The sequence below is a fragment of the Apium graveolens genome, chromosome 5, assembly GCF_009905375.1.
Source record: "Apium graveolens cultivar Ventura chromosome 5, ASM990537v1, whole genome shotgun sequence".
Taxonomy (NCBI): Eukaryota; Viridiplantae; Streptophyta; class Magnoliopsida; order Apiales; family Apiaceae; genus Apium; species Apium graveolens.
The window spans coordinates 253,009,416-253,034,929 of NC_133651.1; the positions used below are offsets into that span (position 1 = coordinate 253,009,416).

The following is a 25,514-nucleotide window of genomic DNA, read 5'->3' on the forward strand; positions in this document are numbered from 1 at the left end:
AAAAGAATTATATATTTTAAATTGAGAAGTGTTCATATATATTTTCTACTTTTTTGTTTAAGTTAATTTGGAACATATTTTTTCAGTTTTCTATAATTTTCTTAGAAATAGAAAAGTGAGAAAATTTTAGAAAATTTGAAAAAAGAAAAATGAATTTTTTTTCTGTAAGTACCCCTCCAAATTCCCACAAAATTCTAATACGCACGTAGGGGCACCATAATCTCAAACAGTTGGTTTGCCAAAAACACAGACCGGGAAGGAAAAATTGGGTGATAAAAAATTAAGAATTTTGGTTCCGGCGATCGGAGAAATTGCATGCATATGGCCGGATGGAAATACAGCAAGTTACAAAACACCGAGTTTTTGGGCGGTTTAAAGACGACGTCTCGAACCAATACACTCGGCCGTGTCACCCCACAGCCTCCTGGTAATCGTACCGTCTTTTGTAACGATCGTCAAGCCAATGCTTACGCTACATATAAGGTCCCCCCCTTCTCTTCTCTATTTACACACATGCATGCACTGATGCACATATACATATATATATATATGTACATATATATATATGTTACATATAATGTTTTATTTCATCATATGGGTAGGAACACGTTTTAAGTGTTGATAGTTGGTCATTCTATGTAATATCTCTTTTTTATGATTTAAGTAGGAAAAATACGAAAATGAGATGTCAGCAGTGTGAAAACTTAAGGGGCTGTCCCTAGACCTTATGTTAAAGAATTTTAAGTGCAAGCAATGGTTTATTGAAACAAAATTATAGTTCTACTTGTACTTGTGCTCTGTATCTGTTTAGATAACGGGTAGGGTTAATTTAAATTCAAGAGCCAAATAGAGAGTGTACCATGGATATGCCACAATCAATATTTGTTCTTAATTTTAGATTATGAGGTGGTTCTCTAGTGAGAACATATATTTGTTCTGCAGTAAAACAATGCAACATTATAAGTATGAAAACATGAGGACCCGTTATTATGCCCATTTTGAAGAGTGCACAACAATTGTTCTCACTCTTCTCACATAAAAAATATTCTCACATAAATCATGCCCTTAGATTATTTCTAGTGTTATTTATATCATTTATGCAAGGGTGAAAATAGTTGGATGAAAAACAATTAGTAGCAAGTTAGCAAATTAATAAGAAAAAAAATACCTTATCTTAAACATTTTTGGTATATATAACGTTGACACATGTATCGTTATTCCTTTTAGAAATTTATAGATTTACTTGAACAAAGATGGAATTTATCAAGTACCAATATACATAACGTTGACATATGTATCATTATTTCTTTTAGAAATTTATAGATTTACTTGAACAGAGATGGAATTAATCAAATGCCAATATATATAACGTTGACATATGTATCATTCTTTTTTTTAGAAATATATAGATTTACTTGAACAGAGATGGAATTTATTAAGTACCAATATTGTGCATTGCAAATGTTAGAAAAGCATTAAGTAGCAAGGATCAGGCTTCAAATTAGTAGAAATACGATCCAGACATTGGCCGTAATGCTGTTAAGCACCTTTTACAACAATATATATTATCTAGCATTTCATGCCGAAGAAGTTAAATAAAATCCTATTTTACTTTCTACTGAATTCTTGACATTGCTTTATTAAAGATCTATTACCTATTGACTGTAAGTGGGGTTCTAATATTCATCATCCAAAGTCATTTATTTCATTACTAATTTATCTGGCCTATCTTCATGTGAAATGTACCGGTTTATCATTGACACTGCCCCTTGTAAAATTGTGGCGGGACTGTAGTGTCTGGAACCTTCAAAACTTTTTTGTTTTAGCATTTCACTCATCTGAATGGAAGATCTTAGACTTATGTATTATAAATCTGATATTGTTTGGTATTAAATAAATATTTCAGGGAAATTCCATATCAACGACAAAGTACAACTTATTGACATTTCTTCCTAAAGGGTTATATGAACAGGTGAGCTTATTTATCATTATAAGTGTCTGAGGAATCTGCTCCTCTCTTTAACCACAATGTAACCCTCCGAGTCTATAGCGTCAATTCGAGTTTTTAAACTGTAACTTGAATATAATATCTTACATACACTAAATGTGTCTTTCTCCTGTTCCAGTTTCAGCATGACACTATTTCTTATAGTTTATATTATTTGTATCCATCTACTTGTCTTATCTGGTTACTAAGTTCGTTTGTGTTTACAATGGCAGTTTAGGAGGCTGGCTAACTGTTACTTTCTTATGATCTCCTTATTATCTTTCACACCTGTCAGGTATGTATGCGGATGTAAGTCAGTGATCCGTGATCATTTAAAAATAGCAACTTTAACAGCACTGCATAAATTATGACCTGTGTCACCAATCTTTCTCCAGTAAATGAACAAGTTTAGTTTAAGTTGTCTAAATTTCAGCAAAGTTTTTGCAGCTCTTGGAATGTTTCTTAATTGTTTGTAAGTGAGGGTTGGATTTTCTGTTCAACCCCCCCCCAAAAATAAAGTTCACAGGCTAACGGGTTGATATGCAACTTATGCTCTCTGTTTTTTCCTCCAGTCTTAACTTACATTGTCAAAGAATATATCACATTTTCTTGTAAGGATAACATATGGAATTATCTGCTTTTGGTATCTGCATCTCTTGTTGGATCATGCGTCTTGGTTCTGAATCGCAGGAGGAAGCTAAATATTAATTGAGAAAGTACTTAATTTATGTCTAAAACAATCTACCTGACACCATATGTTGTCCTTCAGCCTTTTCTATCACTTTGTTGCTGATTTCCATTCAAACTGCAAGCCTCTCACCTATCCCCTTCTTAGATAAAGCTTCTTTACAAAATCTTTGTCCATGCTATGGGTGTCTCTACTTATTTTCCTTCCTACTTGCTGCGTGATCTTTAGAAAGAAAAAAAATTAGTCAAGATGTGCTATTTATTTAAAACTTAATTTTTTTTAATAATTATTTGGTATCTACTCCTTAAGAAGTTTTTGTTTATTGCAGCCCTGTGAGTCCTTATACAAATGTTGCTCCATTATCTATTGTACTTATAGTCTCTCTTATTAAAGAGGCTTTTGAGGACTGGGTGAGTAGTACTAACTTGTGTTTCACAGATTAATAGATTGTTGATTAAATTATATCCATTCTATTTTTGTAAACTGAAGAATATCTAAGTTCTAATTTATCATCAGCTGATGTTGATTATGTCTTGTTGCATCTTTGTATTGAAACCTAAGTCGATGTTATGTGAGTATGTGAATTAAGTGCTTGCATTGTTTATGTTGCAGAAGCGTCTTCAAAATGACAAGTCAATTAATAATTCTGCCATAGATTTGTTACAAGTACGAAAGTGGGAATCCGTGCCTTGGAAGAATTTACAAGTTGGAGATATAGTGAGAGTAAGTATTGCCTAAAATTTCTCAACTTCAGATCTTTATGTTTTTGGTTAGTTCTTAAAAGGTGAATGCTCTAAGTAGTCTCTAGTCCTTTATTTTTCATTATAACTATGGCATGTTTTTACTACTGTTCAGTTTCCAGCATGCAGTGTGTGTGCATTTTGTTTAGTTACGTGCTGTGCATAATATGGGCAGTCGGCGATTCTTCAAATATTTTGAATTGTAAAGGCAATTTTGAGTTAAAAACATTTATGTGTGTGATCTCGATATAATTAAATTTAGTTTTGAATGAAACTCTGAATATATATTAGACTCTGCTAGGAAAAAATCACAAGATCCATTGCTTATACAATTTAAATTATATATATTATATTCTGGAAGATCAAGTGTTGCAAGATTTTTAAATTGTAGAATAGAGAAATATGGTGAACAATTGTCCTGTCGCAGGTTAATTCTGTAGCCATTCACTGTATGTACTTCGTTTATTGCTGAAAATTTTGCAGGTTAAGCAGGATGAATTTTTTCCAGCCGATTTGCTATTTCTTGCTACTACCAATCCAGATGGTGTTTGCTACATAGAGGTTCGCTTGCACTTGCAACTTAGCCTACTTTGAAGTCTATCAGAGATATCTAGCTAAAAGCTATCTTTATTTAAGGGTTAATACTATGTAAGTTCATCTTTAGTATCACCTTTTTAATGATTTTTTTTTTGCAATTCTTTAAAGACTGCAAATTTGGATGGTGAAACAAATTTAAAGATCAGAAAAGCGCTAGAGAAAACGTGGGATTTTTTTACTCCTGAGAAAGCCTCAGAATTTAATGGTTTGTCTACTAATGCTTAACTAACTGCTTTTATTGTCTGTCAACTATCTGCTCAGAAAAGGCTTTCTTTTTATCAGTGAAACATAAATATAGTCACACACTCACACTACAGGTACTAAAGTTGTGTGCACACAAATTATGTTAGTATTGCATCTGTTATCCCGTCTATTATCATTGTTTTTTTTGCTTTTCATTATTTGAATTAATTGCAGGCGAAGTACAATGTGAGCAACCGAACAACTCGCTGTACACCTTCACCGGCAATTTGATTATACAAAAACAAACGTTACCACTTAGTCCAAATCAGATTCTATTGCGGGTAAATGCTAAACGCGCACAGGCACATAAGCACATAAGCACATACTCACACCATGTTTTCGTGTTATATTAATCACATCATCTTTACCCAATTGAGAACAAGTAGCAGTGCTAGCAAATTGCATTACAATTGGATTCAATGGTACTGTTTTTTAATACTTATAGGACAAAAATATAGAGTTAACTCATTTTTAAAAAGAGTAAATAATAGATAATTAAAAATCCTTACCAACCTGAGAAGAACATACCCTTTGGCCTTTTCTCTCTAAAAATAAAAGGCATGGAACTAGGAAATAAGTGGCCATGAACATATATCTGATTATCATTCACTCTCTTGCTTTTTCTATGATTAACTTTTTGTCCAAACAATTATTCTTGACATGCTAAAATGTATATGTTAGAATTTGTGCTAGTTGTGAGTTCTGAAAATTAATTTCTATGTAATAAATGAGGCAGCTCTTAGTACAATATTTAAAATATATATATATGGACATGTACACAAGTGTGGTCCTAGAGGTCGTCCTGAAGTTCCTCTTTCTTATGTGCACCACACATAGTTACCATTTGTTCACTTGCTGTTGCTCCATGCCGTTTACAGGGATGCAGTCTAAAGAATACAGATTACATAGTTGGAACTGTTATTTTTACTGGGCCGGAAACAAAGGTGTGTTACATTATTTTGACTTTTTAATTATTTACCCCCCTTCTCTTTCTTCCTATGCAATTATTATTGGTTTTTTTTTCATTTTAAGGCATAGTGAAGACAGGATTTCTTTCATTTATTTATTTTGGGTTTATTGTATGTCATATTTAAGTTCTTTGAAGTTCTAAGTGGTGGAGAGGCCTATTTGGAGTCATGGCTTATTACCCGTCTACATATTTTGTGTATGTGTTTTTTTTGTCACAGATTTTGTAGATGTTTGATGTATATACAAAAGTTCAATTTGAGAACTTCTATTAATTGGGGAACCGGAAACCATTTTTTCACAACAAGAACGTCGTCCTCTAGATATCCATCCAAAATTGTTCTCTGTAGAATCCCCCCCCCCCCTCCCCTCCGTCCCTCCCTCTCTCTCTCTCTCACACACACACACACACATGTGTGTGTGTGTGTGTATGGGGCAGGTTTTACTGCAAAATCCTAGCCTTTAAACCTCTAGAATTTACCAATATCAACACAAGCTGTACCGAACATGCAAGTACGATTTACCAAGTATTCTGAATATGAATAGTAAAAAAACACAGTGTTCACCAAATTGTATCTAGCTATGATTTACTAAATATATATATTGTTCACCTTAGTATATAGTTTGTTGGCTAAAATGGTTTGTACTTAAGACATGAGTCTGTACACACATGTATGTAAGGATAAGGTGCTGTTAGAAATAATTTTCTTTTCTAAAGTTTTAAAGTGAATTTTAAACTGACGGTCTAGTCAGATAGGAAATATATCTGCCTGGTCTGTAGGCACCCCCGACAAATAAAGGCAGAGTTACTGCCACGAAATTAGATGATAATTAGGCAAATTGATCAGGCTGATCATTTATAATTACTTCAATGTGTTACTTCTATATATTCTTCCATACGAAGAAAGGTCGATTCTATTGACAGCACTGGTTTGGACATGCATCATGGTACCATGAGTTGTAGTATTGCATCTTTTATCTTATGATGTATTATGTTAAATTGCTCATTATTCTGTCTTTTGCTGTTTTCCATGTCTTTTGCTGTCTATCCTATATCTTCTCTGTTATTATATAAGAAAGCTTATGATATTGCATGTAGGTGATGATGAACTCCATGAATGTTCCTTCTAAAAGAAGTACACTAGAAAAGAAACTGGACAAAGTGATTCTTGCTCTTTTTTGCCTTCTCTTCTGCATGTGTCTTATAGGGGCCATAGGCAGGTTTGACAATAGCTAGTCTGTTGTGTAAATTATACATGGAATCTCAATGTTTTTTGTAGGATATATATCTGACTTTAAATGTGTTATTTTTTATGAAATGCTGCAGCGCTGTGTTTGTGAATAACGATTATTACTACCTGAATCTCAAGGATAAAACCCCAGGTGAACTGGACCAGTTCAATCCAAATCAGAAGCTTAAGGTAAGTTATCAATCTTTACTATACAGGGTCCCCTGTAAAGCCTAGTTACCCAGACTCTTCATTTTGGCTCGAGTACCCGTGTCGGACACTCGACACTCGGACATGGGTATGGACACTTGGACACTTATTTTAAGACAAAAACATGTAAAGTTTTCAGAATATTGCCGAGTCCGACACTTGGATACGAACCCGTGTCCGACACCCGTACCCGAGTCCGGGTAACATAGCTATAAAGTGTCTTATTTAGGTTTTATGATTAGAATTAATTGTTTTCAATTGTCTCTCTCTTCCACATCAATTTGGTACTCTTTTTCACAAAACACTCCAATGGTTGGCACCCATAGATGTCAACTTCACTAAAATTACAAAAAATATATGCAATACAAATAAATTAGAAATATAATAGTTTATTCATTTTTGAGACCACAAATGAAATTGTCATAATAGTTTATTCACCATTGGGACCACAAATGAAGTTGGCACCCCACTTTATGGGATGCCAACTTTCAACACCCCAAGTTTGGCTTCCCATGCCACCTCACTTGGCATCTCATGTTGTGATGCTTAGACTCTTCGGAAAACTAGCCATACTCGTGTCTATAGGGTACTCGTGTCCATAGGAAACGATGCTAACACGGACACTAAGATCCGGATCCGAATGCCATCTAAAAATTGGACAGTTCATCTATGAAAACATATGAGAACCTATATGTAATTGTTTGTTATACGATATAATTTAATCCTTTAACTTTTGAAATTGTATCCGTTATAAATTTATATATATAATAGATATTATTTTACCCTTGTTTTCTAAAAGTTTCTATACTATTTTATATAAAATGATAGGTATTGCTTTTAAAAGTATCATATTATATTAGAAATATTAATTTCTGTGTCCAAATCCAAGTGTCGGATCCTTATAAAACATGTCCGAGTCTTTGATTTTCGAGTTCGAAGAATCAGACTCTGTCCATGTCAGATCATTATAAAAGAGTCTGGGCACCATAGATCTCATGGCACCCCAACAACTCCAATGGAGTGCTAACAAAGGTGGCAAACCACGTCATGCCACATGGTGTTGACACCTCTCTTGACACCCACCATTGAAGTTGCTCTAAGTTGCTCTAAGAGAAGTCCAATGCTAGATGGAAAATGGTTATAGCCATTGCTATAATATGGCACCAAAAAGTGGTTTTTGGTGCTAAAATAGTACTTGCACTCCAATGCTAGTTGTATTTTACAACCAAATAATTCCATATCTAGCTAATATTTTGTCCGACTCATTCACTTTATATTAAAGTGGACCTCTTTGAACTCCATTATTACTTATTTGATGATGTGTGAAGGATGGCTATAATCATTATTGGTCTCAAATATAAGACCAAGTGTCAATTAATGCATTTATCCATCAATGTATAGCTATGCATTGGAGTTGAGTTTTTATGATTTTAGTCTTATATTAGGGGTATAAGACTAAACATAGCTATGCATCGGACTTGCTTTAAGAAATTAATATAACTAACCTAGATATCAGGATTAGCCATAGTTCGATTTATTAAATAATTTAATCTAGAATCAGAAATAAATATAAATAAATTCATACAAATATCAAATACATATCCTTAAATAGCTCATATTTTTACTGGTATATAAAATGTGACTAGATTGAGAAGAATTCTTGTGCTATTTAGCTGATGTGTATAATTGCTCTCCAGGTTGCTGGCCTGGCTATTTTTACTCTGATCACTCTCTATTCACCAATCATCCCTATTTCTCTTTATGTGACTGTCGAGGTACGATGACGATAATTATTTGTATGTGCCTTTAAAAGGTTTCGATTATTCTTTGGGTCAGACACTTAATGACTTAATTTTCAGACCATCAAATTCATCCACTCCTCCAACTTTATTAACAATGACTTGCATATGTACCATGCTGCAACCAATACACCAGCTTTAGCACGTACGTCAAATCTTAATGAGGAACTCGGACAAGTAAGTTCTGTGTTAATTTGGTTCATTGTCTATCTGTTTAAAACATATCTTTTGAACTAAAGATTTATAAATAATTGAATTGATTAAATTATATCAACATCAATCAGGTCTGTTTTAGTCATTTTGTTAAAGTCCTTCAAAAAATTAGACATGTTTAAAACCAAAATTGAAAGTACTGTGTTTCAAACATATTTATTGTTGTCTCATCTTTAATCTTTTATATATGGTGCTTTGTCTAAAAAGCTTGCTTATTAGATACAACTAATTTATGTTCCAGATAGAATACATATTCTCAGATAAAACAGGAACATTAACAAGAAATATGATGGAGTTCTTTAAATGTTCTATTGGAGGGGAGACGTATGGAACTGGAGTTACTGAAATTGAGATGGGAGGGGCTCGCCGGAATGGCATAATTCTTGAAGAGGTAACAATGCTGCAAAGTGTAAATATGGATATACCGGTTATCATTAGAATTTAAATATCTTATTGCAGTATAACCCCACAGGGGGAGAAACCGTCAAATCCGATATGTGACAAGGGTTTCAACTTCGACGATGCAAGGCTTATGCGAGGTGCTTGGAGGAAGGAACCTAATTCTAATGCTTGCAAGGTGGGTTACTAATTCGTTAGCTTTTGATGATTATTTGAACCCTTGATTATCTAAATAAAAAAAAATTGAACCTTTAATACCCATTGAGATACATCAGACTGTAAAAGATATACACATACGTGTTAAATAAAGAAGTATATATTTAAACTGTGTGTCTGGTATAAATTATGAATATTGTATAGTTAGTGAAATGTTTTTTTACTGGGATGCTCATCTGTGGTTCATTTGTTGTGCATATTGAATGGTTACAGCTCTATACTTGTTACAAAAATTTATCATCAACGTTTCTCTATGTTTTTTTTCATTTGATGATTTGGGTGAAAGAGCTGTTCTTGTGTAGGAATTTTTCAGATGCCTCGCGATATGTCATACTGTACTCCCTGAAGGTGAAGACACTCCAGAAAGAATTCGTTATCAAGCTGCTTCTCCTGATGAGGCTGCTTTGGTGTCTGCAGCAAAGAACTTTGGCTTCTTTTTTTACAGGTAAACTTTTTCAGGGAAAGGAATATGAGGTTCTTGTACACCATAGGACTTCTACTTCAAAAAGAAAAAATGCATGTTCTCCCTCCCACATTGTCATGTTATTGATTCAAGATCGCATATTGCAATACAAACTTTATCTCTTTGTCCAGTTCATGCGCGTTTATCAATCTATTTATTATTGATTTTCTTATCATCATTACATCATCGCCGTCATTAAAGACAATGCATTATTTCCTTTTCTATACCTATTTCATATTCTCGTGTATGTCATCGTGTCATTACCTTATATCATACACGTGAATTAGCAAACTAAAGAAGATCTGAAATTATGTGTTCATGTACATTACCTGGTATATGTTATTTAGTTTCTTTATAATATGTCTGCAGTTATCTGGATATATGGTATTTCATCATAAAGTTGTGTTGAACATTGGGTTTCCTTATAATATCAGGCGTACACCTACTAAGATTTTTGTCCGAGAATCACATGTTGAAAAGATGGGTCAGATTCAAGATGTTTCATATGAGATCCTAAATGTCCTCGAGTTCAATAGGCGCGTTTTTTCCTCCAACTCAATTCTTTGTTACTTGAATCTTTTTTAGTACGACCCTCATGCTGACAGAACTTTCTCTTTTCAGTACAAGGAAACGCCAGTCAGTCATATGTCGTTATCCAGATGGAAGGCTTGTATTATACTGCAAGGCAATAACACTTTGAGAAATCTTTGTAAATTGAAAGTTGTTTATGAGATGTCACAAGTCTTTTTTGTTTGACTTGTTTCTACAGGGTGCTGATACAGTAATTTACGAGCGATTGGGTTGTGGCAACGATGATATAAAGATAAGAACCCGAGACCACATGGAACAATATGGTTCTGCAGGATTGCGGACCCTTTGCCTAGCCTACAGAGATTTGGATCAAGAAATGTATGAAAGTTGGAATGAGAAGTTTGTTCAAGCAAAATCTTCTCTACGGGACCGTGAGAAAAAATTGGATGAGGTATGTGCTTAATTGATATTGTCATCTATAAGTAGAGCATTTTCCAGTTACCAAAAAGTGCATGTTCTTATTGTACTTTTAATAGGTGAATTCTTCCTTCTGATTCTATCCTAGAACATTATAATTATTTATTTGTGGCTGAATATTTGAATAAAAATTGTGATAAACTGGAATCTTTCATATTTTTTAATGCTTTTATACTTTTCTGAATGATGATTGTTTATCTTTTTGAACAATTTTTGTAGCTACAAAATTTTTTACTCCAGAGAAATATACACCCATTTGTCTCCTTACCATGTTTTAATTCAGTAGTGAAGCATGTTACTACTGAATTCAGTATATGTTGTTGGAACAAAACAATAGAAGATATAAGTTTACATGACTCAAAAGTAAAAATTCTTACCCGAGAAGAAATAAAGATTAATAGATCGTATAACTGTACATAGTCAAGAATCAGTTCTATTAACTTTTTCCTAGGCGAGAATTACAATATATCTGTACTATACTATTGAAGATCTTCTCTAGCATGTAATTTGAGCCTTATATAAAACTAATGTTATAGGTTTTACAAGATTAAATATTATGGACTTTTATACTGTCAATTAATTAGCTTTCCATAAACTGTAACTTTTAAAACCTAATTATATCCTTATTATATAATATGCATAGGGGGATCTTATCCAAATTTTTGGTAGTTATCGACCATCTACTGCCAATTTTATATGTAATATCAATTTAATATGGAGCGTTAGATCTTTAAACAAATTAATCACAGTCGTTGGATCTAAAATAAAAGAATATTCTATAACCAACGATTAGTAGGTATTCTAAATTTTATAGAATTTCCTACCCTTTCAATGATTTAAACCAAAAAAAATAGGTATCCTAAACCGAATAGAATAATAATGCAAAATTCGTAATTATTTTTTTTCTTAAATTCTGGATAATATTTTTGGACAAATTTTTTAAACTATCACTGAATTAAACATTAGTCCGTGAGCTTCGTGTGGGCGGTAAAATCGTCAAAATCTGATTTATAGAATTCAAGATAGAGCCGAAATAAAATCAAATGAAACTCGGTAATTTTTTTTTTGTTTGAACTTTAGTTTTGGATTTTTTTAACTGTTTCAAATTAATAAAAAAATTAAATAAAAAATAAAACCGTGCATTGCACGCCGAAATATTAAAAATTTGGTGATCGGTACCTCATATGGGTTTATATAATACTTGGGTTTATATAATACAGAGGATTGATTTTGTATCTATGCTATTCATGATACTTTTTCAAAACTTAAATAGAGATAATCCGATCGTCGGTGTAATGACATTGAAATAAGACAAAATAATATACATTATTTATTTTGACTAAAACAAAATTATACTATTGACCGGGTTTAAAATAAATTTAAAATAAATTAAGTATAATCAGCTGAATTTAGTCGGTATAATGGATTTCGGGCTGAAATAAAATGATAACTACTATTGGTTCGGCTAAAAAATTATATCATTGAACTGGTAATTCGTCGATCTGAATAATAACACCGGGTATTGTTCATCCAGGGTAAAAAATTATAGAACTAATCCACGGTCAACAAAGTTAAAATCAAAATAAATTGTACCAGTTAAAACAAAATAATATGTATAATTCATGTGGGTTTAACAAAGGTATATATTTATCCGGCTTTAAACAAAATTAAAATCAAACTAAATATTATTAGTTGGATTTAATCACTATAATGGGTCCCGGGATAAAAAAAATTAAATAAAACTAGATGTGATTCTTATACTACTGAACCGAGATAAAGCTTATCGTTTCAATTAAAAATAATTATATTTCGTAAACACACATAAAAATACCAATAATACTATATATATCAATTAGTAATATTATTTTTTCCTCTAAATGAAAATATATGTATCCTTTTTATATCCTTTATATATAATAAGCATAATGCACTTCTTATCCAAAACTTTGGTCCTTTACCGCTAAAACAATCTCAACTGTTGATATGGTATTATTAAAAATAGACGATTAAGATTATATCTTATTAGGATAAGTTTATTCTTAACAGAATCATAAATAGAAAGTAGTTACATTATTCTAATACTATTCAAACTCTGATTGTGATACAATATTATAGAGTATAATTAGAGATTTAACAAATCATAAATATAAACGAATTACATTGTTCTACTACTATTCAAACACCAAAATATGATGTGATGATCCTTCTATTTCAACAACAAAATATGATACAATGATATGACAATTGATGAAATATTATTATATATTCTACTACATATTGCTGTAACTAAATTTCGCATCCGTATATTTCTCAATATTTGCATATATGTTGCAATAATATTACAACAAACTACCAAAACTAAACATAATATTGCGACAATATCATAAGTAATAATATTTATGTACATAAAAACAAATTAAATTTTAAAAAATAATAAATAATATATTTTAAAAAAGCGTGCATCGCACGGGTTATAAGCTAGTAAGTTTAAATAGGAGTTAGACAGTGCGAGCTTTTATATCAAACTAGATTATATCATGTGCATTGCACAGGTTATTCTTAATACTTTTATATTTATTCTTATAAGTATTTTAAGTATACCATTTCTTTACTTAGCGAAAAACTATATATTTTAAGTATAATAAAAATTTAGTTGAATTCAACTCTTAAGATAGGTTTTATAGGAAGAAGGTAGAGATACGTTGAAATAAAATAGTTATATGTGTTTTAATTGAAAAAGGCGCCAAGTGGCACAACTTTAAAAAATGACCCTACATAGCACTCCAAAACAGTATATCGTGTACCATTTATAGAACAACGTCAAAGCTCTTCCTATAGTGTTACCCTTTTTATGATTCAGAACGCCACATCATGTGGTTTTTTTTCAATACTTAAATTTTACAATTTTAAACCCACTTCATGCCATATTTTGAGGCCAAAAACAGTACTTGATGCTGCGTTTTTCAACAGTTAAATACATTTTAAATTACATTATTTTTAATATTTTAGGGTTCAACAATTCCCCATTTAGGTTTTAGAAATAGAATATTTCGAAGAAAAATTAATAAAATGTACAACGATTTAAGGTTCACGGTTTATGCCCTAAAACCGAGAGCCTAAACCTTAAACTAAGTGGGGATCCCAATTTAACAATTTTTAAAATTTTAGGGTTGAAAAATTCCATATTTAGGTTATATAAATATTTCGAAAAAAATTATTAAAAGGTACAACGATTTTGGTAAAGCCTAAACCCTAATTTAAGCGTGGATCTCAATTCAACAATTTTTAAAATTTTAGGGTTCTATAATTCCTGATTTGGGTTTTAGAAATATTTTGATAATAATTAATGAAAGGTACAATGGTTTAGAGATTAGGGCATCGCAATTTAATAATTTTTAATATTTTAGGGTTCAATAATTCCCGAATTGGGTTTTTAAAATATATAAAAAATATTTATGATTAAAATCTGAACAAAACACCCTTTAAAAGTAGTGTTTTAAGCTTGGGAATACAACATTATCTAGCATTTGAAGTAAAACAAAAATAAAAAAGTTCATGAAATGCTGATCTATGTAGCGTTTAGACTAGAACTTAACACTGTGTTGCGTTTTTATCTTCACAACAAGACTTAATGTAGCATCTTTCATTAAGAAGTTAAAATATAAAAATAATCAAAGTTAAGGGCGATCTAGCGGTTTTGTTAAACATTAAGCGATCCCGCATTTTGAAGTGTTATTTTAGGTTATTTTACTAGTATGTGCCATTTAGGGAATTTCTTCCCCAAATTTTTCCTTTGAGGGCCACCACTCTAAAATAGTTAGGCTTGTACGTGTTATAGTTATTTGTAAAATAGTTAGGTCGGTGGAAATAAATTTTAATTAATAAGATCCTTAAAAAGATATTTAAAATGAAGTCATCACGTGTTTATATTCTATCTTGGGACCAAATAATGATAAATTAAGTAATCCTAAAATAGTTATATTTGTTTTAATTAGAATATGATTGTAAAATAGTTAGGCCCGTATGTGTTTTAGTTAGAATATGTTTATAAAATAGTTATGTTCGTAAACTAATTGATAAAGTCATATTTGTTTTTAACTAGAATATGATTGTAATATAGTTAGTCATGTATGTGTTTAGGCTCGTGGACTAATTAATAAAGCTATAAAATAGTTATATGTGTTTTAACTGCAATAAGTTTATAAATTAGTTAGGCCCGTATGTTTTATATTTAAAAAAGCTTTGTAAAATAGTTAGGCCTATACCAACAAGTTTAAATGATAAGATTTTTGAAAAAGTTAAAATAATTAGGCCGTAAATATGTGTTCAAATTCTATTTTGGGCCCAAATAATAAAAATTAAGCAATTAAGCCCGAGTATTATTTTAACGACCGACCAACTACCAAACTTTTAATATTTCGGCTATTATAATATACTAGTTTAAAACCCGTTCCATGCACGGATGCAAAATTTTTTTTGATATTATATAATTTTAAAAAAAAATTGAATTGAATTCTTAAATATGTTCATTTAATTTTATTTTTTTTTACTTTTTTTAATAATATGACTTCTTGATATTTATATTAATACACGTATATGTACATAATTATTTTAGAACAGTTAAACATATTTACTCCCTTCATCCCTAATTATATGTCCATTTTGATTTTCTCGGAGTAAAATCGACCAAATTTTGAATCAACATTAAAAATTATCGATTAATTATTTTTAAAATTTGAAAGTTACACTTTAAAATATACTAAATGTACTTTTCATGAAGATATTTCTTTATTAATTTTTTCAATTACATGATATGTGTAAATTTCGGTCAAAATTTGGTTAAGTTGACCGGTTAAAAGTTAAAATAGACATGTATTTAGGGACGGAGAGAGTAAAGAAATAACCTCGACACTGGGGAAAAAATATTATTATAGCAATATTATTGTTTTATGACAGTAAAAATATAATATTTTCATTATGTTGGAACCTTAACAAAAATATTATTTTATAGTTGTTCATACTTAATCAACTATAAGAGTTATTTGAAAAAGATAATAGCACCGATTGAACATATAGTTTTATTGATAATTTTATGTGTGTTTTAATAATAATAATTATTATTATTGTGTTTTAATTAAAAATTAATTTTTGGCTCTTACCAATAGGATACGAATTATGTTAGTCTGATATTAATTGGATGTATCCTGGATAGGTGGTGTACATTATTTTATTTTAGCCCGAGGCCAATTACTCCGACCAAATTTAACTAATTTTTTTAGTTTAGTTTTAATTATTTTATCTCGTGATCAGTAAGATAATTTTATTTTCAGTCGGATAAATAGTATATATAATTTTGTTTTAGTTAGTCTAATTATTCATTATAATTTTGTGTTAGTTTGGATCAACTGTATAATAGATTTTTTTATCTTACATGACTAATAAATATATTATTTTATTTATCATAATTCAATAGTATAACTATTTTAGTCGGATCAGTAGTATTCTATATAGTTTTAAATTGATTTTAGTCTGAAGTATTAATTAGAATAATATAAAACTAAATATGAATTAGAATTTATAATAGTAGAGAAAGTTGACTTTAGTACAATAATAATGATATAGAGCTCGATATGAAATATAATTTAAATTGATAGAAGAAGTACTTCAATATGAATTAGAATTTAAAGTTGGTAGAAGAAGTTGAATTTAATATCAATAATAATGATATAGAGTTCGATATGAAATATAATTTAAATTGGTAGAAGAAATTGACTTCAATATCAGTTATACTCCCTCCGTCCCAATTTATCTGTCATGTTTGACTTTTTGCGCGGTCAAATTGACCCAACGTTGACCGAAAATATTATATAGTACATTATCGAAAATATTTATAAAAATTATATTATTAGATAGTATGTTTAATCTACTTTAATATATATTTTTCAGTTTTTCAAAATAATGAAAGAAAGTTTTTATTTACGTTCAAAGTTGAGTCAATTTGACCATCAAAAGTCAAATAAGACAGATAAATTGGGACAGAGGGAGTAATTAAAATTTACCGATAGACCGTTTGACCAATTAGAATTAAATTAATTAATCACGGGTAATTAGGTAATTCGACCGACTACCAAACTTTTAATGTTTCGTCTATTATAATATAGTATAGATTATAGATATATGTTTATAATTTTAGTGAAAGAATGACCAAATTACACCATTTTCACTTTCAAGTGCCCAAAATGTCATTTGGTGGTCGGTGCCGCCCAAAATACCTACCGATTACGCATGTCTAGCACGCGTATTCCATTTTTTTAATTTTGCATAGAACATGCGTGTTCTATTTTTAACTTAGGTTGAATACGCATCATGAAGATGTGTATTCCCCTTAAGAAAAAAAAGGAATGTTGTTAATTAGTTAGTTATTATACGAGATTTTACCAAAAACACACACATGTTGAACATACGTGTTCTTTACAAAATTAAAAAAATGAAATACGCATCTCCTATAGTACGTGCGTATTTGGTGGGTATTTATGGCGAAACTTCACACTCTTAGGTATTTTGGGCATTTCAAGCCCAAAAGTGGGTATCTTGATATAACACCCATATATAGTCAGGCTTTAATTGAGAATGAAATTTTAAAAATATCATAATTAGTACATAACAGTATTGGACTTGTACACCAGTAAACTTTTAAATTTATAAATAGAAAACCCCGTGTAATACACAAGCTTTACAATGCTTATATGACATCCAATCTAACCCTTATATAATATTATATAATATGAAACCAACCTTATCTTGGAAAGTAAGACAACTAAATCTACCGAGAATATTCGGTAATAAAGAACATATCCTAATATAATAATTCTTCAAGAATAAGGCAACTTTGTAAAAGTCAATAATCGTGTATATGTAAAAGAAAAATTGAACCATGATAATTGGTATGGAGTTGTTAAGTACATCGAGTCATCGAGCTTGCTTGTCAAGAAGACTTAAACTACTATATTTATATTCAAAATGACAAAGTTGATATGATGTTCGACTAGAAATACCATAAAGTAAATGTTTCTTTGACAATCAAAACATATTTCACATGAGAACCTTAACTATGCGGAATGAAAAGAGAAGTTATAATTTTATTAGGAATACTTGAACTATATTTAGTAGGGATTTTATCGTATTTACGTATATGTTTTATATATGGCTAGTAGTTTATCAATATGCAAAAGGTTATATAATAAGCTCTATAGTTAGTATATAATATCTATCTTCTCGAGGATGAATATGCGGATAGGATGAATATTTTTAATTGGCTCAAGTTCCAATCAACTTTCTCTTCCTTTTCTTCTTTCATTTTGCTATGCTTTGCATCATGTTTACACATAGTCATGGAAAAGTTTCATAAGCTTTCAATATGGTCTTGAAATGTTTGAAGGTAAAACTAAAAGTGTTCTTCATCTCATACTTACGTCGATCCATGTCATTGCATCAAAGACTTTTTCATTAAAATCGACTGAAAGAAGTCCTTAATCTCGTACTATTGTACTTTATTGTTAGTGCATCCAAGACTTTCCGATTAAAATTGATAGCACAAACCGATGTGCGCTCATTATGTGGTGTCCATAGGTTAGTGATTGAGTTATTGGAAGCTAAGAATATGTACTAATTGTCGACAATGTATCAACTCCAATATTTCAAAAGGCACTAAATAGTCATGTCATGTGCCACCAATCGATCATCTAGCGCTGAAGCCGATTAGAATATACATATATACTGTAATATAATAATAATATATATTATTCACTTTATTATGTACACTAATTTTTTAATTTAATCCTGATGTATGCAAAACTAAAATTATATAATAATAAAGCAATAGCAATCCAAATATACACTGTTTTTTAACAAAAAATTAATTTTATGGTTATAATAATTATCTATGTTTTGAAAAGCTGAAAAAAATCAGCAGTTAGCACTTTTTTTACTACTTAATCTGCTAAATTCTAAAATTGCTTAGTTTCCTACTTAAAACAACATCGAAGCAGTTTATGATATGATTTCTCTTAAGCGGACAACAATGGTCAAATCGCATCATATTAAAAATACAAGGCACATACTTCGGTTGCAAGTTTATGATATGATTTCTCTTAAGCGGATAACAATGGCCGAATCACATCATATTAAAAATACAAGGCACATGCTTAGGTTGCAAATTTAATTTTTTTGTAGAAGAATATGCGGAACCAAATCAAGCATGCAGTCAGAATTGATAACTTGATAGCTATTTTAAAGATGGTGGATATGAAAATATTCTCAAACAACGCGTAACAAGCAATTAAGAGCGAAGGGAATTTAGGTAAAATTAAAAACTTACTGAAGGTTAAAATATACGATTCTGGTAAATAAAAGCCCCAGAATTTTGTCGTGGTGAATAATTTCATCGATTGCAATTGCAGTACACTAATAAACTTTTATGATGAACCAAACCTATTATGATTTCTGCCACGGGATCATATGGCATTTTTGGACATTAGAGAATTTTGCAGCCCCGTGGACAAATATGTCGTCCAAGTCTTCTTAATAATGTTGTTTAAGGTGGATGCTACATGATGTCTCGGAACATTATGAATCATATCTGATTTAGACCTGAAACGATAATCAATGCATTGTTTTGATTACAAATGAAATTACAAAGAGTCATTTGGGGACAAAATTATAGAGTTTGGTACCGAACTTGTAATTGCAACATATATTCTCCCTCATCACTAATTTTGCATCTATTCCAAAGAAGTTTTCAAACATTAGGTACTTGTAGGATTGTTTCTAAATTGTATTTATGGCTAATTAACCACATATTTGTGTTTTCACTATTTTTTTTTAGTACTTATCTCGTCTTACATTGTCTTTTGACATGTAATTATAATTGTATTGTATGTACTAAATAATATTTAGTTGGTCACAACTGCAACTTCTAAATAGATCACAAAGATTTCTAAGTGTCCTAGTATTAGGCAACCCTTTTTACCAATTTTCTTTTCAACATTCGCCGGGTTTAGTTTCTTTTTGGAATGTGAACAGGTGGGGGAACTGATAGAAAAAGATATGATTTTGATTGGCTGCTCTGCAATAGAAGACAAGCTTCAAGAAGGAGTACCTACATGCATAGAAACTCTCTCTAGGGCTGGAATCAAAATTTGGGTGTTAACAGGAGACAAGATGGAAACAGCAATAAATATTGCTTATGGTTAGTTTGCATGCAGTCTGGTGCCTCTTGATTAGGATTTCTATATATATGACAACTCCTGCAAATGATAATTCACCCACCTTTTATCTCCCTGTTTTAGCGTGCAATCTGATTAATAATGACATGAGGCGGTTTGTTATAAGTTCAGAAACCGATGAGATCAGAGAAATTGAGAGCAAAGTAAGCAAGATTTCTTCATATCTGCATTCTGTTGCAATGTGAGCTCAAATTTCTAATTCCTTATTAAATACTGATTACTTACCCCATCTCTCTATATAATATTAGGGCGACCAAGTAGAGATAGCATGTTTTATTAGAGATACAGTGAGAAATGATTTAAAAAAAATTCATGATGAGGCCGAACAGTACCTTAAGGCAGGAACTGGCCCAAAGCTATCTCTTCTAATTGATGGAAAATGTCTGATGTATGCCTTGGACCCAAGTTTGCGAACAATGCTCCTACATTTGAGCTTGAATTGTAGCGCAGTAGTTTGCTGCCGCGTTTCTCCTCTACAGAAAGCACAGGTCTCTCATCGTTTCACCTCTATGATATACATTCTGCTATGTTTGTTTACAAAGATAATATACCCATGACTATTTTCATATGCTCTCTTGTGTGACATATTCCTTAAGTTATTCACATGAACTATTTTTCATCAATTTTTAGCTCATCTAAGGTGGGTTATTATCTCACCCTCTCCATGGTATTATTGTGTCCCTCATTATATGAAGTTAAAAATGATAATATTTAGTCCATGGGACTATATTACAGGATTAGGTATGCTAAACTGAGAGCAAGTAGTCAACGGTCCCTGGAAACGCTCGTAAACAAGCATAGCCTACTTTCAAAAATGCTTTCAGTTTGTAGGATTTGTTACATAAAGTTTTTAAACTTAGGCTGGATGTCATTTGTTTATCGGGTTAGATATTTACTTAATAAACTAATTGGATTACACAAGTGCTCACATACATAAACACGCACACACATGTGTATATATTCATCCTACGTAGATAGTATATCTTAGTTAAATTAATCTGCATCATGAAAAAACATTCAAAATATATTGTTATAGTAACTTTAAAAAATATATCTTTTCAGATATGCATTTATGATTGACATCAATATATCATTCGTTCATGTTATACTGATTGATATCTTTCTCTCCTCGTTTCCGAGAGCTAGTAGGTACTCTTGTATCGTTATTCTCATCATTTGGAATCACAACATGTTGGCCAATATTGTTCTATGAATTGAGAAGTGTTTGTAGGTCTAAATTATTTGAAGAGAACAAATAAAAGAACTCTAAAAAGGCTATTATTAAAAAAATTATAAGTTGTCGTGCGATTGCAAAAAGTAGTGTTTGTTTTGTAGGCAAACCAACTCGATATCAAACAGAGTACTGTATTGCATATTTACACTTAGAAATTGTGAAGCACAAACCTACAGTTTAAAAAAAAAAAAACCTACAGTTTCATAGTAGCAAACATATTAATTAAGCTTATCAATGAAATTTCAGAGCTAGATTTTTTATTTTATATCAGATTGAAACTTGTGTTTTTCGGTTGGAAATCTTAAGGTGGTGCATAAAGTTGTTAAAGTTATTTACTTCCTCAGGTGACAAGACTGGTCAGGAAAGGTGCACGGAGAATCACACTTAGTATCGGTGATGGTGCAAATGATGTAGGGATGATTCAAGCTGCTCATGTTGGCGTTGGAATCAGTGGGATGGAAGGGATGCAAGCTGTACTGGCCAGTGATTTTGCAATAGCCCAATTTCGCTTTCTTACAGATTTACTTCTTGTTCATGGACGGTGGTCATATCTTAGAATATGCAAGGTCCAGTTATTTACCTTGAAATAACAAACACTCTCTTATGTAATATCGATTAATCCTAGCATTTAAATTTTTACGCTGCAGGTTGTGTCCTACTTCTTTTACAAAAATCTCACATTCACGTTGACTCAATTCTATTTCACCTTTCAAACTGGATTTTCTGGTCAAAGATTTTATGATGACTGGTTTCAGACTCTTTATAATGTTATTTTCACATCCCTTCCTGTTATCTTTGTTGGGCTTTTAGACAAGGTATGTTTGTTCCTGTAGTTTTCATCTTATGTCAAATTGTTAATACAAAATCTTAAAGCACCTACTGCTACTAGTTTAGCTTGTTCATTCTCATTTAACAAATAGTTCACTAAAGTTAAATCTGAGTTCCATATTTTGAATTTTTATTTGCTTATTTTACAAGGATGTCAGCGCATTCCTTTCCAAGCAGTATCCTGAATTGTACAGAGAGGGGATAAAAAATACTTTCTTTAGGTTTAGGGTTCTGGGTATTGCTGCTTTCTTCTCCGTTTACCAGTCAATAGTTGTGTACAGCTTTGTAATCTCATCCAGTACTGAAAGTTTGACTTCATCTGGAAAGATGTTTGGCCAATGGGATGTCAGTACCATGGCCTTCACTTGTGTTGTAATTACTGTCAATTTGCGTCTTCTGATGACGTGCAACAGAATTACAAAGTGGCATCAACTAAGCGTTGGGGGAAGCATCTTAGCTTGGTTTTTGTTTATATTTGTGTATTCACTGTTTTTTACTAAGAAGGTAATTTATAAGTATGTAGCATTCTTTACAATGAATACTTTGTTCAGTCATCGAATATTTACACAACTTTTATGTTCCTTCTTTCGACATGCAGGGTATTTTCTACACCATCTTTGTGTTGATGAGTACATTCTATTTTTATCTCACACTTTTTCTTGTTCCAGTTACTGCACTACTTGGAGAATTCTTATACCAGGGGTAAGACTCTTAAAACTGATTGTTTTTTCTTTAAGGTGTTGTATTCCTTTTCCTGAAGTGTGGGGTTTTTTGATGAAATAATATTCTTTGATTTTTATCATTGACTTGGATAATTATGGAAAAATTGTCAATAGCAAGTGAACTGTTTAAATATTGTTCCATATATGTGTTGGCAACTCCTCTGTACCAAAATAGATACTATCATTCCTGTAACTATCATCTTAATCTTACACTTCTTTTGTTGATATTTTTTGTTTCACTCAACTATCAAAAAAAATCACTCTTTGCATGCACCAGTCAAACTTGTAGAGAATACCCTGAATCTCTGTCCTACATTGCGAGCGCTTGCCAACATATTAAGTGGTGTATATAGTCCAAGCCACCCTGAAATACTGAGTCTTCACAGTAAAAGCAGTCCCCCATATACCAGAAGTGATCCACAAACGACAGAATTCTTAAAGATTTTGAATAGAAAAATTTTGTCTTTGCTTGTTTTGTTTTCTGGTTACCCCTTACTCTTTACCTTATATGATTTCCTTTTTAACTTTATATGTGATTTCATATCTTTAAATTAGAATATGTTTTTTTTTAATTCTATTTTTTAATATACGATATTCTAAACCTTTTTTTGGTTCCACCTAGTTTGTTTGAGTATTTTGGAATCTATTTAAGATACAATTTAATTCCCTTGTTAATAATAATAATCTGTTTTGATAATAAAGTATAATATCTTCTAAAAAGATTGTAAATTTTATTTTATGTTATTTTTCTTTGAAATTCGGTTAGAATTTAATAATTTTAAAACAACAAAAAAATTACAATAATATTAATATATTTTATTTTCTTGGATTATTGAAACTCAAATGTGCCAAGCTCATTGTATTGATTTAAAAAAAAAACCTACATATTTTGGCCCTCCCTCGTTCAAATTCCTGCGTCCGCCACTAGTTCTAGGAAACTGCAGTATGTCACTTTAGTTCAATCGTAATGGCTTTGCAATGGAATATGTATTTCAAATAAATATGAAGGGTGGTCTTTGAAATCTTTGGTGAGCCTTTACACTTGGAAACTATATTTTTTGCTTTCTTAACATGCTTACTTGCTTATTTTCATATGAGCTGTATTTGCTGAACTCGCTTATACCCCGTATATTTGGTTTTGATTATGTTTAAAGATAGAGTCATCTCAATAATTTGTGCTAATCTAATACATTCTCCTGATTGATTGATGTTGTAATAAATTAGTTTTTATTCTCAAATGCTTCTTCGGTTTCGAATTTTTTTAAAAAAATATTAAATCTCCTTGGCCTAGTATAAAACAGTATTGCTGAAGCCTTTTTCTTGTTTCCTTATATTAAGTATATCTCTGTGCTTTTTCTCCAGGGTTCAAAGATGGTTTTTCCCCTATGATTATCAGATTGTTCAGGAAATCCACAGACACGAGCCTGATAATGCTGGCTCCGCATTACTGGAGGTTGGCACAAAAATGACGCCAGAAGAAGCAAGGAGATTTGCTTTTGCTCAGCTACCAGGACAGAGCTCTAGGCATACTGGGTTTGCGTTTGACTCTCCAGATTACGAGTCATTTTTTGCTTTACAACATGGTGTGGCTGCCCCTCACAAGGCATGGGATGTAATTCGAAGAGCAAGTATGAAGCCTCGCAAATTACCTAAACATCGTTGAATTGGTGTACATGTTTGTACAAAGTTCTTGCTGTTTGTCTCTAACAATTTTAGACATTAAGAATTTGTATAATCAGCCATCACATTGTAGTTCCATGAGTAGTGTTTTCTTGCTAGATATAGGTATACAGCAGGGATAGGCGTTTTCTGATATAACAAGTTCTACATTTTGTTCTTTTGGCATCACGTTGTACATTCAAATTTGATCATTCTATATTTTCTTGATTAACAATATATATATATATATATATATATATATATACAAGAGTTGTACAAATAGAAACTGCCTTAAAATAAAAACTAGAAACTAAAACTCAGCTCATCAAAATTGAAGCCTCTAGCCCAGCAATCTCCCCGGACGGGGCAATTTAGGGTGATTTAAATACCAATCTTGGGGGACTCTGGTTTATAACTTGGCAAATGCATTCAATAGCATTTGCATATGGCTGTTGGCCCGAATCTCATATAGTCATCTTGTAGACCATGCTGCTCTTGCATTATTATGGGATAAGTACCATAAAAATGCACTACAAGTTAACTTTCTAGCACTTTCTGGCACTAGGTTAACTCTCCCTCATTAATATATGAAATATAAAATTATTTAATAATCACCAATAATAACCACCAATTTTCAATAAAAACACCAGATTTAAAATTTGAACATGATATATGAATACAGATACCAATATCTATTAAATAAATCACCAGATCTACTCTTCAATCACTAAATCATATGACGACAATCACTAAACTGTACATAGTAATCATCAAATTACACATAGTAATCACTATATTGTACATAGAAATCAGCATTTACATGGTCTGGCCCTAAACCCTGCACCCTAAACCCTAAATAGATGGAATGTTTATCAACTAATTTCTTATTATTAGAAAAAATTAAATATTTTTAAAACCTATTTAAGGAATTGGTGAATCCTAAAAATTAACAACTATTAAATTAAGTTCCAATTTAAATTTTCGATAGTAATTTCTAGATCTTGAATTATTAAATTTTGTAAACAGATA

At 31.2% G+C, this 25,514-nt stretch overlaps 1 protein-coding gene across 1 annotated transcript; it reads left to right on the forward strand.

Annotated features, from left to right (window-relative positions):
- Positions 1 to 246: 246 nt before the first annotated feature.
- LOC141725066 (phospholipid-transporting ATPase 3-like) lies at positions 247 to 24,669 on the forward strand. The gene is made up of 27 exons (XM_074527445.1): positions 247 to 483; positions 1,907 to 1,972; positions 2,221 to 2,282; positions 3,004 to 3,085; positions 3,288 to 3,398; positions 3,899 to 3,976; positions 4,121 to 4,217; positions 4,430 to 4,536; positions 5,134 to 5,199; positions 6,321 to 6,442; positions 6,549 to 6,642; positions 8,358 to 8,435; positions 8,520 to 8,636; positions 8,914 to 9,063; positions 9,145 to 9,249; positions 9,590 to 9,732; positions 10,185 to 10,286; positions 10,372 to 10,435; positions 10,520 to 10,732; positions 19,840 to 20,005; positions 20,106 to 20,185; positions 20,291 to 20,530; positions 21,621 to 21,842; positions 21,924 to 22,091; positions 22,255 to 22,608; positions 22,703 to 22,806; positions 24,189 to 24,669. Exons 1-27 carry the CDS (start codon positions 316 to 318, stop codon positions 24,487 to 24,489), a joined length of 3,660 nt encoding a protein of 1,219 aa, XP_074383546.1. The 5' UTR covers positions 247 to 315; the 3' UTR covers positions 24,490 to 24,669.
- Positions 24,670 to 25,514: the final 845 nt, after the last annotated feature.

Coding starts and splice junctions, on each gene's coding strand:
- LOC141725066 (XM_074527445.1), top strand. CDS start 316: ATGCATATGGCCGGATGGAAATACAGCAAGTTACAAAACACCGAGTTT. Junction 3,977..4,120: donor ATGGTGTTTGCTACATAGAG/GTTCGCTTGCAC, acceptor AATTCTTTAAAG/ACTGCAAATTTGGATGGTGA. Junction 9,064..9,144: donor ATGGCATAATTCTTGAAGAG/GTAACAATGCTG, acceptor ATAACCCCACAG/GGGGAGAAACCGTCAAATCC.